The 21,295-nt window shown below is 37.2% G+C and overlaps 2 protein-coding genes across 3 annotated transcripts in view; one reads left to right on the top strand and one right to left on the bottom strand.

Annotated features, from left to right (window-relative positions):
- The window catches only part of GNAZ (G protein subunit alpha z), a 48,103-nt gene extending 29,191 nt beyond the window's left edge, over positions 1–18,912 (top strand). For both annotated transcript variants that reach the window (XM_010398105.3, XM_010398106.3), the window contains one exon: positions 16,827–18,912. In XM_010398105.3, coding sequence (XP_010396407.1) covers positions 16,827–17,171 — 345 coding nt within the window. In that variant the 3' untranslated portion in view covers positions 17,172–18,912. The remainder of the gene's footprint in view (positions 1–16,826) is intronic.
- The window catches only part of RSPH14 (radial spoke head 14 homolog), a 70,034-nt gene that overhangs the window by 45,020 nt on the left and 3,719 nt on the right, over positions 1–21,295 (bottom strand). The gene's annotated exons all lie outside the window — the stretch shown is intronic.

Genomic DNA, 21,295 nt, shown 5'->3' with positions numbered 1-21,295 from the left:
ACAGCCGGGCCCTCCAGTTCAACACCCTGATGTTCTCTCCCTCTGCTGTTTCTCTGGCAGCATGGCACTGGGGTGTCCCAGCAGCTGACAATGGGCTTCAGCTGTGTCCTGCCAAAGCTCCCAGTGCTTCCAGCAGCCTGAGCTTTCCCACTGCAACTCTGACATAGCAATGAGCTTATTTCCATTAATATTCCTCCAAATCAGTTGGAATTCCACTGGTGTAAATGTTTATGCAGTAGCGCCCTGATAATACTGACAAGGGATGTCATTTGACTTGTCAGAGTACACTAATTTTTATAAAGCCTGTATTAGGTGTAGTCTGATAGCATGGATTCTCCTGGCAGTGCTACAGAGAGGGATGGTTCTAGTAAGAGCTTGCATAGTGCCTTTGCTGTTCTTCAGAAATCAAATGAAAGCAGGATTAAGAAATAAATAAATACCCCCCCAATAACCCACACATGGAAAAAGGAAAATAGTCCAATTGAATTGGAAATGTGAGAGGTTAACAAAAGTGGTTAAAGATATGTTAAAAAAAAATAAAATGAAAGGTTGACAAGAGTAAATGCTTTGTGGCTGTGCCTAAAATGTCCTGGAGGCAGTGCTCTGCAGAGCATCTGGCTGTCATTGCTATCTAGCAATCCAGACTGAGACTCACAGCATTTTAAAAGGTTTCAAAAGGTTAATTAGTTTTGTAGAGCTAAAAAGATTGTGAAAATACCTGCTTAGTGTATAAATACCTGAAGGAACAAAAAATGCTCAATATTTAAAGAAATATGTAATCTAACAGAGAAAGGCAAAGTAAGAACAAAAGGCTGGAAGTTAGGTTGGATAAATACCAGCTTGAAATAGTGGGGATTTTAATTCTATTTTTTTTTAGGAAAGGGGCTGAACCACCTTTTCTGGAAGCTAAGGCTGATGTGGGTGCAGCAAAGACATAAAGGTCATTAATCTGTTAGAAACCATGGAAAAGCGTGACAATGGTCATGTGTAGGAATGAGTGCTCGTTCCCCTCCCAAAAGTTGGTGAGATCAGTAGCTCAACTGAAGCGCATCTATACCAACACCCACAGCATGGGCAACAAACCAGGGAGCTGAAAGCTACTGCACAGCGGGGAAGCTGTGACATAGTTGCCATCACAGAAACGTAGTGGGGATGACTGGCACAAATGAAGTGCTGCAATAGGTGGCCAGAAACTCTTCAGAAGGAATAGGGGAGGTGGTAGGTGATGTGCTGCTTGGAGGCTGCATTGGCACAGCAATCACAAAATGACAGTTTTCAATTCTCAGAAAGTAAGAAGGGAGGTCAGCAGAACTGACACCTTGGACTTCTCCTGCTTAGGAGACTGGTTGACAGAGTCCCTTGAGGGGACAGTCCTGAAGGGCAAAGCAGTCCGGGAAAGCTGGACGTTCTTCAAGAAGGAAATTTTAAAGGCACAGGAGCAGGGCAGGCTGTCCCCATGTGCCACAAGATGAGCCAGTGGGGAAGAACCTGCCTGGCAAAATGTCTGCTCCTGGCTTGGATGGGTGTAGTGGTTTAATAGAGTCCTGTAAAATAGACAACTAGATGATGAAAATCCTCATATCATCATACATGTAGCTTAATAGTTGAAATCTTTGTTTTACTGGAGAAGAAGTACTGGGAAATTGTACAGAATTCCAGCAGATTATATTGTAGATGCTGATCTCATTTTATTGACAGTAGTTTTTAAACAACAAAGTGAATGAAAATATTATTGCCACTGATTTTAATATGAGCAAAACCAGGCTCCATATTTTAATTCTTTGTACTTTGCTTTCCTGATTAATACTTCTGTATTTCTGTGCTCTTCGCATTCATTAGTTGCTGTGAGGAAATTGCTAATTTTTATTAGTATGAATTCTCTTTATTAATACTGCACATTCTCAATTGTTTCCTTTATTGGTAAATAGATCCTGGATGGTATCTTGCTTTCTGACTCATAAAGCTGAATTTAGAAGTCAGTTTTATATGCAATTTGTTGTATTGCTCAATGTATAGGTACAATATAAATAGGGACGCTTTCTCTGTTATGAATATGATTATCCTCTGAACGATAGGGAAATTACGTTATTATCCGAAAGTGCAAGCTGGAAACCAACGGGTTTTTTCCACGGTAATAAATCCTGGACATAAAATATCTCCACTGTTCTTAAAATTAAGTGGTAAAGTGGTATCTGTCATACAGCTCTGATTAGGGCATGTGGCATTTCTGGTGGGAGAAAGAATACAAGTTTTTAAAAAATAGAAGTGTAATATGACTGAAAAATGCACCTTCCAGAAAGAATGACTGAGCCATTGCTGTCTAAATTCTCTAATGTATCCTCAAAGGATCTTTCCTTCAATATTTGTTTTGTGTCCTGCTGTTCTTTCTCGTTGTTCATCAGATGACAAATGCTTCCTCTAAATCCTTGCTATTCCTTTTGATGTGCTCCTCTTGATTCAGTGTTTATGTCACACACTGCCATTCAGGAAGGAGCCCAATCCCCAGAGCTGAGCCCTGAATGTCGGCATGAGAATACAGAATGGTGTATGAAAGGGTGTGTATTATTTTTTAATTATTAAACTTCATAAATGCAGTCAAAATAGCGTATCTGCAGTGACTGTACAACAACAATTCCTAAACTTTTCTGTGTTAAAATGTTCCTTTTCTGTGGTAGAGCAGTGGAGATGAGGGCTTTATTTCTTGATTGTTCTATCAACTTGCATCAGTGGCTTAATCTTTGTTCTGTCTTGTTTTTCCCAGTTCCAGAGGTGTATGGCTTATTAAAAAAAAGATGTTCTTGAAAGAGATACTTCTTTAAACACTTTTTGTAGCATAACAATATCTTGGAGTATTAGTTGCACACAGAGCTTGGATAATAAGTTTAGCAGGCTGGTATGTTACCCTTGTTTGAATGTCTTTCAAAAAAAGGATTTACCAATAAACATGCCAGAAGTCATGCTGATTTTATAGGTAAAGACCAATAAACATTTTGATAGATCTTCAGTAGTATGCACTGGTCATCTGCCTTATGATTTGCAAGGTTTTTTGAGAGTAATTTCATGCAAACAACTCAATACCACATTCTTGACCTCCACTACTAAAAGTGACAGTATTTTGACACATTGAAGTGTTTGTTTTCATAAACTTATATTTTAAAAATACTTTTGTTCTTGGAAAATGGAAAACACACTAAGTCTTTATGCAGTAAATATTCTAATAGCAAGGTTTTAAATTATACATCTCTTTACTGTTTGTTTCTCATAGATTTTTAAAAGTTGCCTTTATTTTACAAATTGTATTCCATTCTCCTTGAGGGTCAAAGTACTACAGTGGAATCCACTCATACTATAGTCTTTTAAGGACTGGAGCTTATATTTTGAATCAGAAAAACAAATTTCCTAGAATATAAATGCTTATTTATACTACTAGAATAATTTTAGTAGTGCTCAAGATTCAAATCTCTATAATGAGCAAACAACCAAAATAATTAGTCTGAGTAAGATTCATGAATAAAAATATAGATAAGTCAGTGTATTTCCTGCTTCCAATTAGATTTTCTAAGACTAAAAGAATGTTGAGGTTTTAGAGTTATTTTAGAACATTAAATATACTCACAGCTCAAATGTATGAGAGCCTTTTCGAAAGGGTTAAATTTTAATTTTATATCAAATATTCTATTTGCAATAAGTGAAAGGAATTAGAAGCTTTATACAGGTAAGGCTTTAAAATTTAATTAGAATAGTTTGGAGTTGTGAAATATTTTTTTCAGTTACCAAAAGTAATTCTACAAGTTTAAAACATCTTCTGTGCCCTTGAGAAAGCTTTCAACTTCTGATAGCAAAAACTTAGCAGCATTTTATTTTGCATTGTTCTGGGAAATCTTACATTCCATTCCTGCTTTTTCTGCAGGTCAGGTTTGTCCTGCCTATCCCTTCTACTGCTGTCAGGAATTAATTCTGGGTCTGCTCTCTCCACAATGCATTCACTCACACACATGAACATTTACAGACAAGAACCCTAAATTTGACTGCCTGCTTCAGCAATACAGCATCTGTCATTTAAACCATCTCTTTATCCCTTTTTATGAATATTTTAATGCCAAGAATATAAGCACACTTCTCTGCTATTTCCATGGAAACCTGAAGAGGGACTTGAATGCAGTAGAAAACAGAAGTTGGAGGAGAAGGCATCTCGGGTTTTCTCTCTGTGCTTAGGACAGGTTCAGGAGTCACTGGACCAAAATTATTCTTTGTTATTACTGGGTACAAAATTAATTACAGTATTTCTGACCTAATATTTAAACACTAAGTTGAAAATAGGAAAGCAGTACACAACCCAAAATACAGCCTTTTCCCTTTTAATGGATTGAACAGAAAATCAATCTACACTTACGTAAGAAATCCAAGAAATGGACAAGTGATAGGCAGCCTTGCAAATAAATGAAATCCCTTCCAGCCTGCAAAACTGGTAACTTGGTTAGTTTTTCTCCTTGTTTCTTCTGGTATAAGTAATTCTCTGAATGTCTCTTTCTTGATTCAATCCTAGATCCATTAATTAAGAGTCCTCCAACCAGACAGCAGCTATTTTACAGAGACAACATTACAAGTTCATTTGTTGCAAAAGACATCAGGCAGGCTGCCAAGGCTACTGCATTGTTACTCACATGGAGTAAACATTTTTTAAAAAAAGTTAGTATGACTTGTAGTTCTGTATTAACAGAAAAGATCAAATGTTCCAACAGCTTCCTTTTTTTTTTCTTCCCTGTTGCTTATTCTGTTATCCAACTTGTCCTTACTCTACCAGCACTTCCTATGATTCCCCTTGTCATCCCACAAGAACCAATACAAGTGACATGGTAATGTTTTTGAAATAAGCAAATAATGCTGTTTTTATTGTCTCCTGAGAGCAGGAGCGTCCCGTGAGACACTTCCTTGGGTAACTCAATTAGTCTCAGCAATTCTGACACTCCTTCTGATCTCAGTTATCAATTTCAGCTGGAATTGTTAGATGGCAAGTTAAAATAAATAATGTGACATACTTAGATGTATAGAATTCTGCAGTTTAAGGAAAAACAATCTAGTCTACCTGAAATGCACACACACAATGAATAATAAAATTTGGTGATGGATGTACAAAAGGCACAGCCCTATCTTCTAGCACTGCATATTCTAGGATTAGTGTAAAGTACCATAAGAGCTTTTCCCCAGTGTAGAAGAGAAGGAATTTTAGAATAATACAGTAGGATCAATTTAGAAGTAGCCACAGCCAAGATTCTTTATCAGATGCCTGATACCTAGAGACACACTTAAATACACCAAAATGACTGACTCTTGCTGTACCAGACTAGTCATGAGGAAGCTGGGGACAGAAGACAAGAATTCTACCTTTCTGCAAATGGTAAAGTGTATGGTGATTTTAAAAAAATACTCATTTGCAGGAAAAAAACCCCTTTCATTATTAAAAAAGAAACACAATTAAGAAGTTCACAATTTTAACAAGATCTCCTTAATATTTGGCACAGACATGGTCTCAGAGATGCTGGGTTTTTTTCCTAATTCCTTTGCAAGTTTGAATTATTTTAAACTGTGCAAATTTCTGTGCTAATATGAATGGTATGAACCATTATTATGGAGATCTGATTAGCCTCTAATGGTACAAAATTATATAAGCACTGTTTCTCATATGGAATGTACAAGTCAGGGGAGGAAACAGCACTGGAAGAGTGAGAAGGTTGGGAGTAAGTTTAGATTGTGAAGCATTGTGAGTTGAGGATGAGGTGGAGATGAGTTTAAGTGCACTGGTACAATCAAATAATCAAGTTAGTAAATGGGAGAACATTGTTGTAACCTTAATTTGACTGTCGTGTTTCTCTATATTTTGATTCTGACTATATTGATGATGAGTTTTTTTCCATAGGTTTTATGCCTCTTTCAATGAATGCAATGATTTTTCTATGATTAATGGGGGCCTGTGATAAATAAGACTGTCAACTGCAGGAACACTGCCCTCATCCCTAGCAGAAGGAGGAAAATGTGAAATGAATGGAATCTTATGATAATAGGAAAACAGAAAGTTAATATGGCTAAAGCAATGGAAGGCTACTGAAAAACTGTACTAGAACCTAGCATAGGTCCATGTTCCTTTTTAGTTCCAAATGTGTTTATTAAATGACAATTTTCTTAGATAATCCCATATTCTTCTTTACTTTTCTCAAAGGGACCTAATTTGAGATTCTGTGATTTGATTTGTAGTAGGTCTGATTATTCAGAGCTATATCAGATATCACTGATAGCTTGAAAAACGTATTAAAATTTGTTAAATAAATTAATGTATGTGCTGAAAACGTATGTTCTAGAAAATGAGATTGGGTGTCTAGAATTACTGGGTTCCTTCTAACTATAATTTCTCATTGTATAGATTGTTTCATTCCCTATTTATAAGTTCCTTTTAACAGCACTGCTTGATCTGACAACATGCTGTGGAAACAAATGTAGTCAATGAAATATTCAGATACGATAATTATAAGCTTGAGAAGAAACCAGTAATTCTGTTTTTTGAGCAGTTCATAATAGTAAGTCTATAGTAAAGCACAAGTTTATAAATTGAGTTGTGACTCTAAAGACAAATATTGACTAGCACATGACATTGTCCATCTTGCAAGTTGAATGAGACAGAGTTCAGTGAAGAAAAAATGTGTTCCTGTAACCAGAGACCACAATGTCAGGTTGTCTGGGGTTTTCCTAATTACAATCTTATCAAACAGAATTATTTTTACTTTGTCTGTAGCCTAACAGATTAGAATTTCCATCTCAAATATGAGAAAAGCATTTTTTTCAGCATATATCACCATTTCTTTCATTCTTCTCCAACTGCTCTAAAATAACTTCATAGAAATTATCTCTTGAAACTGATTTGATCTGAATCCCAGTAATGCTGCTTAAAACCAGAAGAATTTATAGAAAGTGAAGACAAGATTCTCCATGATGATAAACATGCTGGTTTTGCACTCTTAGTACTTTTCTCAGCTTGCAAAAAAGGCCAAGATCAGATCCAGATTTAGACCCTCTGCTTGAGGTTCCTTTGCAGTTTTCCCTTCAGCTTTCTTCCTCTTGCCTTCCCATTCATGACTCTGAACACTGACCTTTGTGCCCCTCAGCCTTTGTTTCTTCCAGGTTAGTACGAGGCAACCTCAGAACACCCATGATGGGAAGAACTTTTTTAGAATTACAGGCAAGGGTGCTAATAATAACCACTTGCTCCTGCTATCTTCATTTTGCAACATGGACAGGCTACAAAGGGAACGCAGCTGTTGTTTCCACAAGAACAACACTAATAACACTTGTTGGACTAAACTCTGTAAGCATCCTATCTGAACTATCCTTAAAGGTGCAATAAAACAAGAAGACAGCGCTCCTGCAAGAATTTCAGCTGCCTGAGGGCAAAATGCATCCCTCTCCAGATGTCCCACAGTTGGAGAAATGGTCTCAGGGTCTGTGGGAATTTTTTTCTCCCCTGCAGTAAATTTATCAGTATAAATGGCTATTTACCTTCACTGGTGTATAATAGGCTGCTTTTATTGTTCAGATACTACTGAAGAATGAAACGACTGGCCAACTTTTTCTGGTGAAAACTGGTTCAGCATCAGTGTGGACCAGTCTCTCTCTCTTTCTTTCTTTCTTTGAGAAAATGTAGTTTTATCTTCCTGTCATTCAAACACTCCAGCATTGGACAATGCAAATTACTAGAGGTCAGTACTTCTAGTGCCAAGAGCCTTTGCCTACCTTTCAATGAGAAACACTCACTGCTTCAAATGATAGTGAAGTGTGTGAAACAAACTTTTTCTAAACTGGGCAAGACTAATGGGAAAGGCAAAATTGCCTGGGAACTGAAGCGATTTTACATGGGTTACATAAAGGAGAGGTTTTCACCAACAGGGAAGTAAACAACTGATTTTTCCCCAAGGATGAGCTGTTCTGGCAGCCAAAACACATAAACCGGCTGTACTAGGTCACAGCCAGTACCTGCAGCAGTCTGTGTCTGACTGTGGGCAACAATGGACATTTAAGAAAGAATATGGGAACAGATCAAGCATACACTGGTATTTCCTGCAATTTACCCTCCCAGGTAACTGAACAGCAGATTGCATCAACATCTTTCTGTTTAAGTGCCCTTTTAATTTAATTGCTTCTTGAACCCAATTACACTTTTCTGACTTTTACTATTATCATTATGATTCTCTAACATCTCATGACAGAGTTTTACATTTAATTATGCACTGTATGGAAGGAATACTTGTCTGGTGTCAGAGAAATGAATTTCATGTTTCTTCTTGCATTGTAAGAAATGGTGAAAAAATCATCTGCTATTCAACATTTCCATACCATTCATGGTTTTGTGAGCTCTCCTGTGTTCTCTCTCAGCTATTTCTTTTTCCAGATTGTAAAGAACTAGTTTATTTAATTTCATATGATATTCATGCCATGCTTATGATAACTCTTGCTGGTTTTCTCTGTTTTCTAATGCTACGGCTACAAATGATTCCTCATCTTACATCCCAGCTTTCAGAAAGATCCAGAGAGTCTTGTTTGAAAGATGGACTTGACTGGGTTGAGATGAAAACCTACTTACTTGATAAGCCCTCTTTTCTTTATATCATATGGGTTTTTCTCCAGAGAAAGGGCATTCACAGGCATGAGATTTTGCAATCTGTCCCCCTGCCATTTTTTCATTACACAAAATTACTGAACTCACTAGTGCATTCTAGTAGCACACTAATGGGAAAAAGTAATGGAGTCCTTTCATTAAAAAAAAATTAATTTCCTCTTATGTATGCAATATATTGTTTTACTTCAATTAAGACAATTGTCAGGAAGCAATATTCACCCTATTAATACCCTTTACCACCCAGCAATGTATTAGAAAAACGCCCATTTCAAAGAAGGTGCAATGAAAAGTGTTCTCTCCTTTTACATACAGTATCAGCCAAAGCTTGGGTTATGAATAAACTATACGAAAGGTAGGTTAGTCAGTAGCCTGCAACAGTGAATAAACATTTCTCTTTTTACTTGTGTATTTCCATGTAGTTCTCTTGCAGAATTCTGCACTATCTCAATAGCTTAAGGGCTATTCTAAGGATCAGAGAGCATAAAAGAACAGAAAATAGTAAATCCTGGGTATTCCACAAAGGCCACAACTCCATTTGTTAACTATTTCCTTTTCATCCTGCCTCAACAACAGGATAGTGACTCTTTCCATCAAAGAATAACCCCTGTCCTTGGATTTGTCTCTTTGGAAGGCAAAGTCTGAGACCTGCTCAGAACTGTGGGCATAAAATTGACTTCTTTTTTATGCATTCAACTACGAATATGGTTTTACATTTCATGGAATTACAGAAATGTAGGCTGGATGTGATCTCTGAAGGTCTGAACTATTGCCAACAGTAAATCAGGCCAGCTATGGCTTTATCAGTTAGCTGAATGAAAATCCTCTATGGATGAATATTTCACAAAACTCAGCAAATTCTTCCAGAGCTGTGCTAGTCTTCTAGAGAAAACCTAACATCTAATCTGAACCTCCCGAGCTTCAATTCATATTCATTGCTGTTTACTCTCTCCTCTGATACTGCTGGGAAGAGTTCTGCATCACCATTACTTCAAGTAATTGTAGGCTGTTACCCTTTGGCCTCCTCTTTCCCAGCCCAAACAAGCCCAGTTCCCTCAGCCTCTCCTTGAAGGTCAGTGCGGTGTTACGTCTTCTGGGTAGACAGAGACTGGAATTAGGAAGAAATTATTAACTATGAAGGTGGTGAGGCCCTGGCACAGGTTGCCCAGAGAAGCTGTCATGCCCCATCCCTGGAAGTGTCCAAGGCCAGACTGGATGGGGCTCTGAGCAACCTGGTCTAGCAGAATGTGTCCCTGCCATGGCAGGAGTTGGAAATAGATGATCTTAAAGGTCCCTTCCAACTTAAACCATTCTGTGATTTTACGACTGTCTAGACACAGAAGGCTGATAACAAACTTAAGGGTCTCAAACAAGGACAGCTAAAGTCCCGGACCACTTTATGTGGTAAACTGTGCAACACGGGAGCTATGTGGAATATGTGTTTGAAATGTTCCTTTTGCTCTTGAGCTAAGCAAGTAATCTAAAGGCCTGGAAGAAAACAAAAAAACCCGCCCCACTTGAAAACACTGAGAAAGTGTTGAAAGCAAGTGAAATATATTACCAGAAATAGAAAAGTTGGATTTTATGACCATATAGAAAACTCAATCTAAGGATAAAACATCCAGGTATTTACAACTGAAATATGGATGTTAAAGATACTTTGAATATATTTTCAAGAATTGTGAGATTTTAAATGAATATGCTTTTATCAAGAAAATGTTTTTAAGCTAGATTTTTGCTAACCTCCAGAAATATGCAGTTTGCCTGGGATACTGTACAATGCTTAAAAAACTCCACCCCCCAAAGCAAGCATAGGTATTATACGCTGCAAATTTACTTCTTAGAACTATGTGAAGATCCTAATTTGTACTCAGAAAATCTTAATTTTCTGGCACTGTGAAAGATCCTAGAGATTTATTTTTATATTCCTTTTTTGGGATGTTTGCCCTCTTAGAACTGCATGTGCCCCAAAATGATACACAGAGAAGCATATGCACTCATAACACAGCGTCCAGAGGCTTCTGTAGCAGGAAACTTTGCTGACCTTTGAGGCAGTAAAAACAGTGTTAATAGTCGTTTGCTGAGTAACTGAAGCATAGAAAGCCCTCCTTTAAGGAGAAAAACCAAACTACCTGCCCATTTCTTAATTCTCTTGGGTACTTTTACTGCAGCCCTAGCTGGACACTGTCTGTGAAATGCACAGGTTTTAATATGCTGGCCCATTGCAACATTAAGTTTCTTTTGGCCTGTTGTCAGCTGCAGCAGCATTACTTTGGCCAATCTATTACTGCTTTCCAGAAATCTTGACTTGCGTGTCTCTCCTATCAGGCACAGGACCAATATTGACTGCCCCATATTTCTATTCTCTTGAACATACCTTTTTCTAGAACTTTCCTCTGGACTTGTAATTCTCTTACGGGTAGTGATAAATATAACACGTATCACATGCCCATTTTGTGACTTCTAAATATAATTTTCCTTTACTTCATCTTACTTAAAAGATATGTATAGCCGGTCACAAGCAATAAAACAGTCTATGAGTATGCCTCCACTTCTATTTTGCCCCTTTCCTTGTTTGTGGAACAGCCTTTAATACCCTGGCCAGACATACAGGAGTAGCCTTTATCTGTATCTTCTAGCATTTCTGTGGAATGATGAATGTCCCACCCTTTCTGATCCTCGAACTCAGTAACCTTTTCCATTGCTCTTCTGAGAGTTTTCTATATATCCTTTCTTTAAGTTCCCTTCAATTTATAGGTCCTAGCAGAAGCACCTGTTGTCCCACTCTTTCCTTGGAAATCCCCTGGCTCAAAATCTAATCCTCCAGTCAAGAAATTTAATCAAACTTCTTTCTCAGCTCAGCTTCCTTTACTACAACCATAGCTTGGTGTCTGACTGTACTTAGTAGGATTAACAAATCTGCATTGTTCCTGATCTAGGAATATAAAACAGTTTTGATAGATAGTATTAAAGATTGCTTTACCCCAGTCTGTCACTGGCTCATGTATTACATGTATGTAACTACTATATACCAATGTTTAACTTAGCTTGTGCTCCTAAGACATGACTTGTTGTTTCATTGCAGGCCTGAGAAGTTTCAGGCACCAACTTTCAAAGACAAATGCTCAGGACTCTTAAAGTAATACTCCCAAGCAAATCTGCTTTGTCTGGTCTAGTCCACAGTAAGGCTTAGTAACACTACAGGGTTTTCTCAGTCACAGAGAACATACATGATAAAATATTCATAATGTTGTTCATTGTCATCCTATACAATAGCCAAGACTAAAGGTCCTCTTGTAATTCTCATTCATACTGCCAGATTCAGTTATCATCTGCAGAATTTTATGTAAAGACAATAGCAATATTCAACAGGAAACCATCATGGGAGATAGTATGCTGCATTACCACTTCACAAGGTTTATTTTCCCTTGCTTCTCTGAAAAAGAGGTATCAAATACTGACTACTGCCTCCTCTACCAGTTCTACATGTACGCACGTATAAACTGTAAGTACGAACAATTACAGGACACTTTCTTTAAAATAAAGAAGAATTAATTTGGTAGTTTACAAATTTTGTTTGCTAATATATTGTTTCCTCCTGATTTGAAAATGAATCTGATTTAAAAAAACCTCAAAGCAAACTTGTTTCATGCTTAATTAATTTTTTTTGCCCTCACCATATAAATAGATATCTCCCTATCAAAATCACATGAGATTTTTTCAGGGCTCCACTTCATAATACATATGTTTTTCAGCCTTCTCTAAGTTAATGTCATAGGATTTCATAAAGATTCAATATTCCTATAATATAAAACCTTTTACAATCCTTTTCAATTTCCCTTCATTGTGTTGGCATAAACTAACATGCTACATTAGGTTTCCACCTTTCTACACTTCACAGTCCTCATATATGCAAGACGCTGAAAGGAACTTTGGTAGGAAGGACATAAATAGATGGCATGTGCATGTATGTATGATAGGTGCTATATTGACACAGCTGCTTCTAATTATCCTGAGCTCCTTCCTGTTTTGTTTACAGCATGACTGGTCAGGACTTCCTGCAGTGGTTGTAGACAAGTGTAACAAATTGTTTGGGTGACAGGATAAAGAGTTTGTCTGCTTGTAGAATAAGTTAAGCTGCTAAGTGATTTAAGACCACTTCTTAGTGAATTCACAGTGGGACTTACCCTTCCATGCCACCCCTTCTAATTTTGACAGTTTAGGTTTCCAACATTTTCCAGGAAAACTTTGGGCTCCTAGGATTGGGAAAAAAGGTCTGGAAATGGAAACAATTTTGTCTAGTCAAATCTTTATTGCTTACCCTGTCCCTTCTGGGAGATACTAAGGCTAGAAACAGGTATATGCAGGACAATCCAGGTAAAGTGTTTCATCTCAGTTTAATTCTACCTCAGTGGGGTTCTTAATTTCTTTGAGAGAGGCTGGATTAAGTCTATTTACTTCCCTCCAACAGATAGTTTCTTTTTTTTTCATTTTTAGATGAAAGAAATTTTTTAAAACTCATTAAATTATCATAATTTTTCCCATTTAGACCAGCAGCCACCTCAGCCTATACATTCTTGTAGAAGTCTTCTTCCTTTGAACAAAACACGAATCATACAATAGTCTTGTATGCCTCCCTTATCCAGCACTCAATCAGGACTGCCTGACTGCTACACTGGAAGGACATTTCAACTAGCACTCATTATAGTCTTTTCTACAAGAAAAGAGTGTCTCTTTGTATTTACCCAAGCTATCTCTTGCTTTCTGTATTTTTGTTTGTGAAATTCTTCTGCTTTCCCTATGGTTTTATTCAAGCATAGATTGAATTCCTGAATTGCTTTGACTACAACTGTCCTGGGCAATGGTATTTCCTTCATTTATTTTGTAGACTGTCCTTATTTCAGAATGGATTCCATTATTTTTGTCTATTAACCTTAAGGAAAAAGCATCCAACTGATTCAATTACCTTTTTACCTCACTACTCCTTCTTCAAATACTTTAGCTTCTTCTGCTTTCTTCAGAAGGTCTTAAGTCATGGATCTCTAAAGAAGATACTTGAAACAGAGAGTGTCATGCCATTTTGTGAAATAGCTCATAGCTACCAGCATATGCGAAATGCCAACCACTATTGCAAGGAAAAGCCTCTACAGGAAAATAGCAACAGCTTCCACTGGTTATTCCAAGATTTACTGACATTAAAGATTTCCTAACTTTTCTGGAAAGCAAATATTACTATTCCTTCACAAATTTTATTCATTATTGTTTATGGCTTACACAAGATACATTTGATTTGGTTAAGGTGTTCAAATCCCCAAGTGCCTACCAGTTTTAAAATACTGATGATGAAAGAGAAATAATGACTGAAAGATGAAGTTCTTAAGATTTTAATACAAATGACAGCTAATTCCCTTATTTGTGATAGTTTCTCTCTTCATAATTTTTCATTTTTAATTTCAAAGCTCTCCCAGCTGTGATTAGAAAGCTTTAACGTGAGAGCTGTAAGGAGATACTACATTGCAATTTGGCTCCATTTACCAACTCTGTTTTTTAATTACTTGCTATCTTGATAACTGGGTCTTCCCTTTTGGAAACGCTTACTTGTTCAGAACTCTTTCTCCTAAGCACACCTCTGCTGTTCCAGAGGATGACCAGGGATGTTTGTGCATCTGCAAAGTATTGGAAACATAGAAACAGCCATCTGTTCCTTAGCATGTTCTTTCCCTTAAGCAACCAATTCCTTGTTCTTACGCTCAGAGAAGAATTTGCAATTAGCCCCCAACAAGGCCATCTGGATAAGGCATTGGCATTATCTTGCTTATACCCCAGCTTGTGTATAATTATAAAATTACAGCACCACTTTTTTTTTGGCCACCTGGCTATATACTCCCTTCAAGGTTCCAGAACTGGTAAAGACACTGCAGAGAAGAATGCCTATCATTGTTTTACTACGTTTTATTACACCTTTGGGAGTCATACAACAATTTATTCTATTTTTATTATAATAAGCCATAACCCTCTCAAGTTCACTTTCCCTATGATATGTAAAGTAGTTTTACAATATTGTCAAAACCAGAAATGAGCTTGTTATGCTGGGAGTATATGAGTGGATATATAATGTATTTTTACTGTCAGCCTTGACCTTAGAACTGTGGATATATCACTTCTTAAAATATGGCAAGACTTTCAGATATTGAGCCAATATTATAATATTACATTGAAGAAGAAATTTCTTAGGTGTCAAGATCAACAATTTACTAATTTTTTCTTTACATCACACAAGAGATCACCAAGTTTACAATAATTTAAAACTGACTGTCCTTTTGTACGTGTTCATAACACTTCACAATTTATGGAAAGGTTTTAACTCTCTGCTTTTGTCCTTGGATTACAGATTCCAATGGAGGATTTGGTAGTAGAGGGACAGTGTTATGATTCACTACAAAATACAATAATGAACACAAACCTCTTAAAATGCAATATCCTGTTGGCATGATTGTTCTGAGAATTGGCCAAAAACCTGTATTAGCTCTAAAAGACTTTTTTCAGAGTATTAGTAGCAAAAGCATTTTGACTGAGATAAAAAATTCTTGCTTGGTTATTATCAGCTACAAAATCAGGAAAGGAAACTCTTGAGTATTTGAAAACAGACCTATGATGGTTTTAGGGGATTATCTGTTGTGTCAGTATTTTCACTGTGAAAAGAAATGCTCAAACATATTTTTAAAGCTATGTTTTTACACCTATAAATCAGTCTGTATATACAGTAGGCTGGAGTGTCAGATGACCCCACCTTACAAAGGAAGAAGTAAACAAACAGTCCCCAATATCAGAACTGTCTGACTTAGCTTGTATTTCAGTGTGCCTTAAGAGGCTCATGAGTCAGCTTTGCCCCTGGCTGCCAAGGCAGTGCCAGCCCTCCCAGTGCACCCTGTGCTCCTGGGGCTCCGGAAATGGCCAGGAACTGCCACCAGCCTGTGGGTTTCACCTGTAAACACAGAGCTAAATCAATGCCTTCATGGAACTCAGAGAACACAGCATGCAATTCTGACCAAGTCAATCCTTAGCAAATGAAAAGAAGTAATAACACAAAGTGAGGAAGGTATAAGAGATAATTTGAAAAGCTTATGTAAACCCGTCTGCTCCCATTTCAGCAACCCTGCATTTTTAAGGGGTAATGTTTTCAGTATACAGCATTAGTATAACAGTAATGTTCAAAACATTATTTAATGATGTTCAAAACATTAAGTTGCAGATTTTCTTTGAAATAATAACAATACAATGTATTTTCATTCCCAAATCTAAAAAAAATTAGATTTTAAATAAGTAATATTTTCATATTAATTTCTGTGTAATAAACAATGAACGATTATTCTCTCTTCATCTCACCAAGTGACTCTAGTGAAGTCAAGGGAGATGAACTAGACACAAATTTCAGGAGAATTAGGCCCAAAATACTTTATTTATATTAAAAGCCAAAGTCATCCTCTTGCCTCCACTGTTTGTTCCTTCAAAACTGAAGAACTGGCCAGAATACTTCACGGTTAAACAACAAAAATGCCCAGACTCTGATTATTTTCATCCCCTCTGAACACAAGGCAGACAAATGGAACACATACATATTTGCAAATAGTCTTGTGAACAAAATATACCCCTGGTTTTTGATAGCCCAAATCCCTGCTGTTCACTTACCCTGGATCACTCCCATGACTCATGATGTATGCCTAACATTTTCTGAAACCTAAACATGATGGAAAAACACTGACCTTGCCAAAAATACCTAAGGTATTTCCTGTATCTACTTTTGACAATACTTGAGTGATATTTCTTTTAATAATCTAGAATATTTTCTATTCAAAACATTACGTCTATTTACACCTATTTATAGGTGTAAACCAAGCAATAAACTCAGCCTCCCAAGAGCCTGGTACCATGGACAGCTCCAGCAGCATCAGTGTAAGTGTCACAGCGGCAGCAATACCTCAGGAACATTCAAGATGGCTGCTGATTTCTAAGGGGCCTCTCTGCTTTCAGTCTATAGCAGCATTGGATTTTAATTTCCAAACGTAATTGTGGTAGTCATGCTCAATTGTTCACAAATGGAGTTTACCTGCTCAGGGCAGCAGACAGAGCTGCATTGCTGACACTGTTGTTTCCTCTCCTACAGAGTCGAATGGCAGAAAGTTTGCGTCTGTTTGATTCCATCTGCAACAACAACTGGTTTATCAACACTTCCCTCATCCTTTTTTTGAATAAGAAAGATCTGCTGGCAGAAAAAATCCGACGCATCCCCTTAACAGTCTGCTTTCCTGAATACAAAGGCCAAAACACTTACGAGGAGGCAGCAGTCTACATCCAACGCCAGTTTGAGGACTTGAATCGCAACAAGGAGACTAAGGAGATCTACTCACACTTCACCTGTGCCACTGATACCAGTAACATACAATTTGTGTTTGATGCAGTGACAGATGTCATCATTCAGAACAATCTCAAATACATTGGCCTCTGCTAAGAATCCTTGGGCTTAATCTGTTTTCCTGAAGTGATAAAAAAGGGGCTAACCTCTTCCATTTCTAGTGGAAAAAAATTGGGCAACGTTTAATAGCCCAGGGAGAGAAAAGGGGAAATCTGATACATGAACACAGTTCCTCTTATTGCCCCTTAACCTGCTACATCATTTCCCCAAATATTTGTTCTGGAGAGTGAGAGCCTCCTCTCCAAGAAAACAACACACCCCCAGCAAAAAAAAAAACCCAACCAACAACTCAAAAACCCCAAACAAAAACAAAAAAAGAGATTGAGGCCTAACTCTGTGGAGATGTTCCACCACAGTCACTGCACTTTTATTCCATTTGTTTCATTCCATTTCCTACAGTGGGAGTGTTACCATGTTCTGTGTAAGAAATGACTCTTTATGCAGTTGTCCTAAAATTTTATTGACATAAAAATACGAATCTGGTGAGTGACAGATGAACTCATTTGCAGGGTGTGGAGCAGAATGCTTGTGTTGGGGAGAAAAGCTAGTTCAAACCAGAAGCTACTGAATGAGAGATTTTAAGAAAACTACTACTTAAATTTGTAGAGAATGGGCATGTGCCCACAATATTGGTATCCACAGTCAAGAGTATGTACACATCCATCATGTATGCACATGCACATGACTCTCAGCATATACTATGTACACACTTCTGCTTTACTTTACTGTTTCTCATGGACACCTTGCCTATTAAAGGAATTGTTGGTGCGCAACTGTTTTGTGATTTCCAAACTGACTAGCAGCTCTTTCTGCTCTTTATGGCTTCAAATATGCAGCAAAACTACACGAAATGAGTCTTTGAATGGGCCAACCTAGGTCGGTGTTTCTTTTACTGATAAGGAGTTTTATACATCAAAACAGTCTTCTTTTACATCTTTTTTTGCCAAATCTTGTGGTGTTTCATGAAAAACCAAATTATATTTAAGAAGTAGGTTAGTGTTCCTTTTTTAATACAGATTTAAAAAATATATCACAAAGCAATTTTTTAAATTATTGTTGTAGTGTCTGGATTGCTGAATGTGAAAATTGCCAACGGACAATTCTGTTCCCCTGCTCCAAATATTTCTGGGTATTGTAATATTGTAACAGATTTCCCAAGAAGCAGGAGCCATGAAGATTGTGTAGTATATAGCCTCCAAAGTCTTTTTTTGTTGGTTTTTAAAATTATTTTTAAAATGTGATGTGTTATTAGAAGGTTAAAGATGAGCGATATGAACAATAACTAAATGTCTTGATATTTCAATCTAATAATTTAAATTATTTACAGTTTAGTGAAGTTAAGGAAACTGAAGAGATGCAATCTTCAGCTCCAGGTTTCATCTCATAAAGAAACACTACTGGATGGAGTAACATTCCGGCAAAAGTTTGAATGCATAAGAAGCTCTGTGGGACTATACTGGAAAATCTCATATGGATCATATAGACCTAAGTCTTTGGTCAGTTGGTTCTTTCCCCTGCCATAGAAAAGACTTCTTAAAGACTTCAGTGTAAAGTTGGTGTGTAAATATATGTTTGATAACTGTAAAGCACATACGTACACAGAGACACAGACACACATGCACACTGGAAAATCACCTTCTACTTTTGTTCCCCTTATGTACTATGATTAGTGCAAGAAATCTCAGCCAAGGGCTCTAAGAAAATTAAAACAAAATGGTTAATAACATCAACATCTAAATTGTCCACTTCAAAAATAAACAATTCAAAATATACTGAATGTGTCTACAGTGTGTTCATTAAGTAGTGTTACGACAGTTACTTAACTGGATAATGCTTGTGAAGTTTTCTTCTAGTCTAATTTTGAACAAGATATTTTATCCCTGTACTGAAGTCATGGGGTCCCTTTAAGCGTTCCCTGCCAACTGTTACACCTGAAGAGTAGAGGCAAAAGAGCCAATGAGGTATAAAATGAGCCTTCAAGGTATACAAGGTCTGTCATGGCACACAGACAGTTTCTAGGTCTCGCTTGTAGTGAGAAGGTACTGCTGCCTGCTTGTGATATTTGCACTCAGGCTGCTTAGCTTGGCAAGTTTACTACAATCTATCCACAGTAATTGCTAGTACAGGTTCCTCTAAACTTTGTTTACTATTAAATTGCTATCATTTACCTGGGAAATTGTGCAGTATTTCCAGTCTAATTTGTTTTTTCCATGTAATATCCAATTATTAGCCAGTTGAACTGTGGAAAAGGTGGAAAGTGAGTCAGGGTTCCCTTTTCCAACGAATGGTCTATTAAATGCTGTGCCTCCTTCACCTCCTTCTTTCACCTGACTGTGGCCATTTCAGATTAGTGAAAGAAGTGACAAGAAAACACCAGCATTCATTACAGCATAGCTTCGAGGTAAGAAAGCTGGATAAAATCAAAAGTGTAGTCAATTATCAGGAGGGTAACAGACACTTTATATTAAAAACCAAATCTTTATTCAACTAAGAAGGTCTTTCTACCAGAAGTATTAGAGACGATGAAGTGGAGAAGTCAGGATATTTTAACAAAGGCCCAAGGGGATTTCTAAAGGAAAGCAGCCAGTTCCATTCCTCATTGAGTGAAAGCTATCTTGGGAAGGGGAAAAGAAAGTGAAGCACCACCTGTGCTCCTACTTGACTTAAAATCAGAGGCATATGGAGGAACAAAGAAGTAAATAATTAAGTTCAAATAATCAAGTCACATAATCATGTTAACTGAATAGCAATTTCTTGTTATTAACTCTCTAATAATTTAATTCCTGTGATTTTTTGATCTTAGTATTCTGAGTAATTCATGGTTACTCTGTTTTCTCTCTGAAGAACTCAAGATGTTAAAATAAATTCTGTTTTATACAGTGTTCTGTATAAATTCTGATGTATAAGAAAACTGAGGCATAGCAAAGTTAAAACTAAAAAGTCTGTTGGCTGAAGACAGGTGTTGAAATTAAATCCCTTGACTCTTAGTCATCCACCTGGATAAATCATGCAATTAAATTTGCATCTATTTTCTCAGTTCTCAGGTTTATCAGTGATGCAGTGCACTGCCACCTGTAAGAGCTGCATTAATACAGCTGGGATTTCTCTTCACCTGGGCAACAATGACATTCACAGAAGAGATGTCCCATCTGCTGCAGTAAGAATGCCATCTGTCCTTTCAGCATTTGCACTCCATACAGCAAAACAAGTTTTGAAGGGGAAAAGGTATCCTTAAAGAGTCCTTATCCACACATTCAATTGGTTATGATTTTTCGAGGGTGAGAGTGGAGACACTGAGAGTCAGCAATGTAGGAGAAATATTATCTCTTGGGCTCTTCCCAAATAGAGGTTCTGGCAAGCTTAAAAATCCATTGCTCCATCCATTCCACCTCAATCTTTGCTGAAAAGGATTAAGTACCCATAAATGACAGGATATGTAATGGGTAAGAATTATTAAACCTTTCCAGTGTTAACCACATCATAATGAAATATATTTTTTCCTAGAACTATTTTTGCAGTTGCTATTGCTGAGGTAATTTATCATTGCATAACACCTTTTCACTAACATTGTCAAGTATTATGTATGCAAACTTAACTGTTTTTACAAAGACAGAAAGTTTTGCTAATAATTTCTTTAATGTTTTTAATTTCCTCCTCCTGCTGGCCCTTCTCCCTCTTCCATCCTCTACTGAACACATATATCTATCTATTTTTGTCTTTTTTCTGCCCATTAATTCTTTTCACTAAGTTGTAGTTTCTTCTGGAAATGTTACTCCTTGGTGTTCTTCCAGTCTTTGTGCATTCTCCCACCTTCTGGTTTTTAACTATCCTACTGTTCCTGGAAGATACTGGTACACATCCTTAAATTTAGGAATCGAAAATACTCTGTAAGTGGATTTGCTTAAAATAACCACATTTTCCTAAATTACTCCTATTTGGAGAGAGACCAGGTGGCCTGGCATAGAGCTAGCTGGAGTCACTGACCACTTCCCAGTTAAAACAGCTACACATCATGCCAATGCTAGACATTTTTGTCTAGCACAGAACACATTGCTTTATTTGCCTTGCAAATTACCTCAACTCTAGAGAACAGCAGAAATTGAGCAGTGGAGTGATGCATTAGTTGCTGACCTCCTCCAGCTGATACGAGGTACATCCTA

The sequence above is a fragment of the Corvus cornix genome, chromosome 15, assembly GCF_000738735.6.
Source record: "Corvus cornix cornix isolate S_Up_H32 chromosome 15, ASM73873v5, whole genome shotgun sequence".
In the NCBI taxonomy this organism is placed as follows: Eukaryota; Metazoa; Chordata; class Aves; order Passeriformes; family Corvidae; genus Corvus; species Corvus cornix.
Note: the sequence above shows the minus strand (reverse complement) of the source record. Positions and strands in the feature narration are given on the sequence as shown.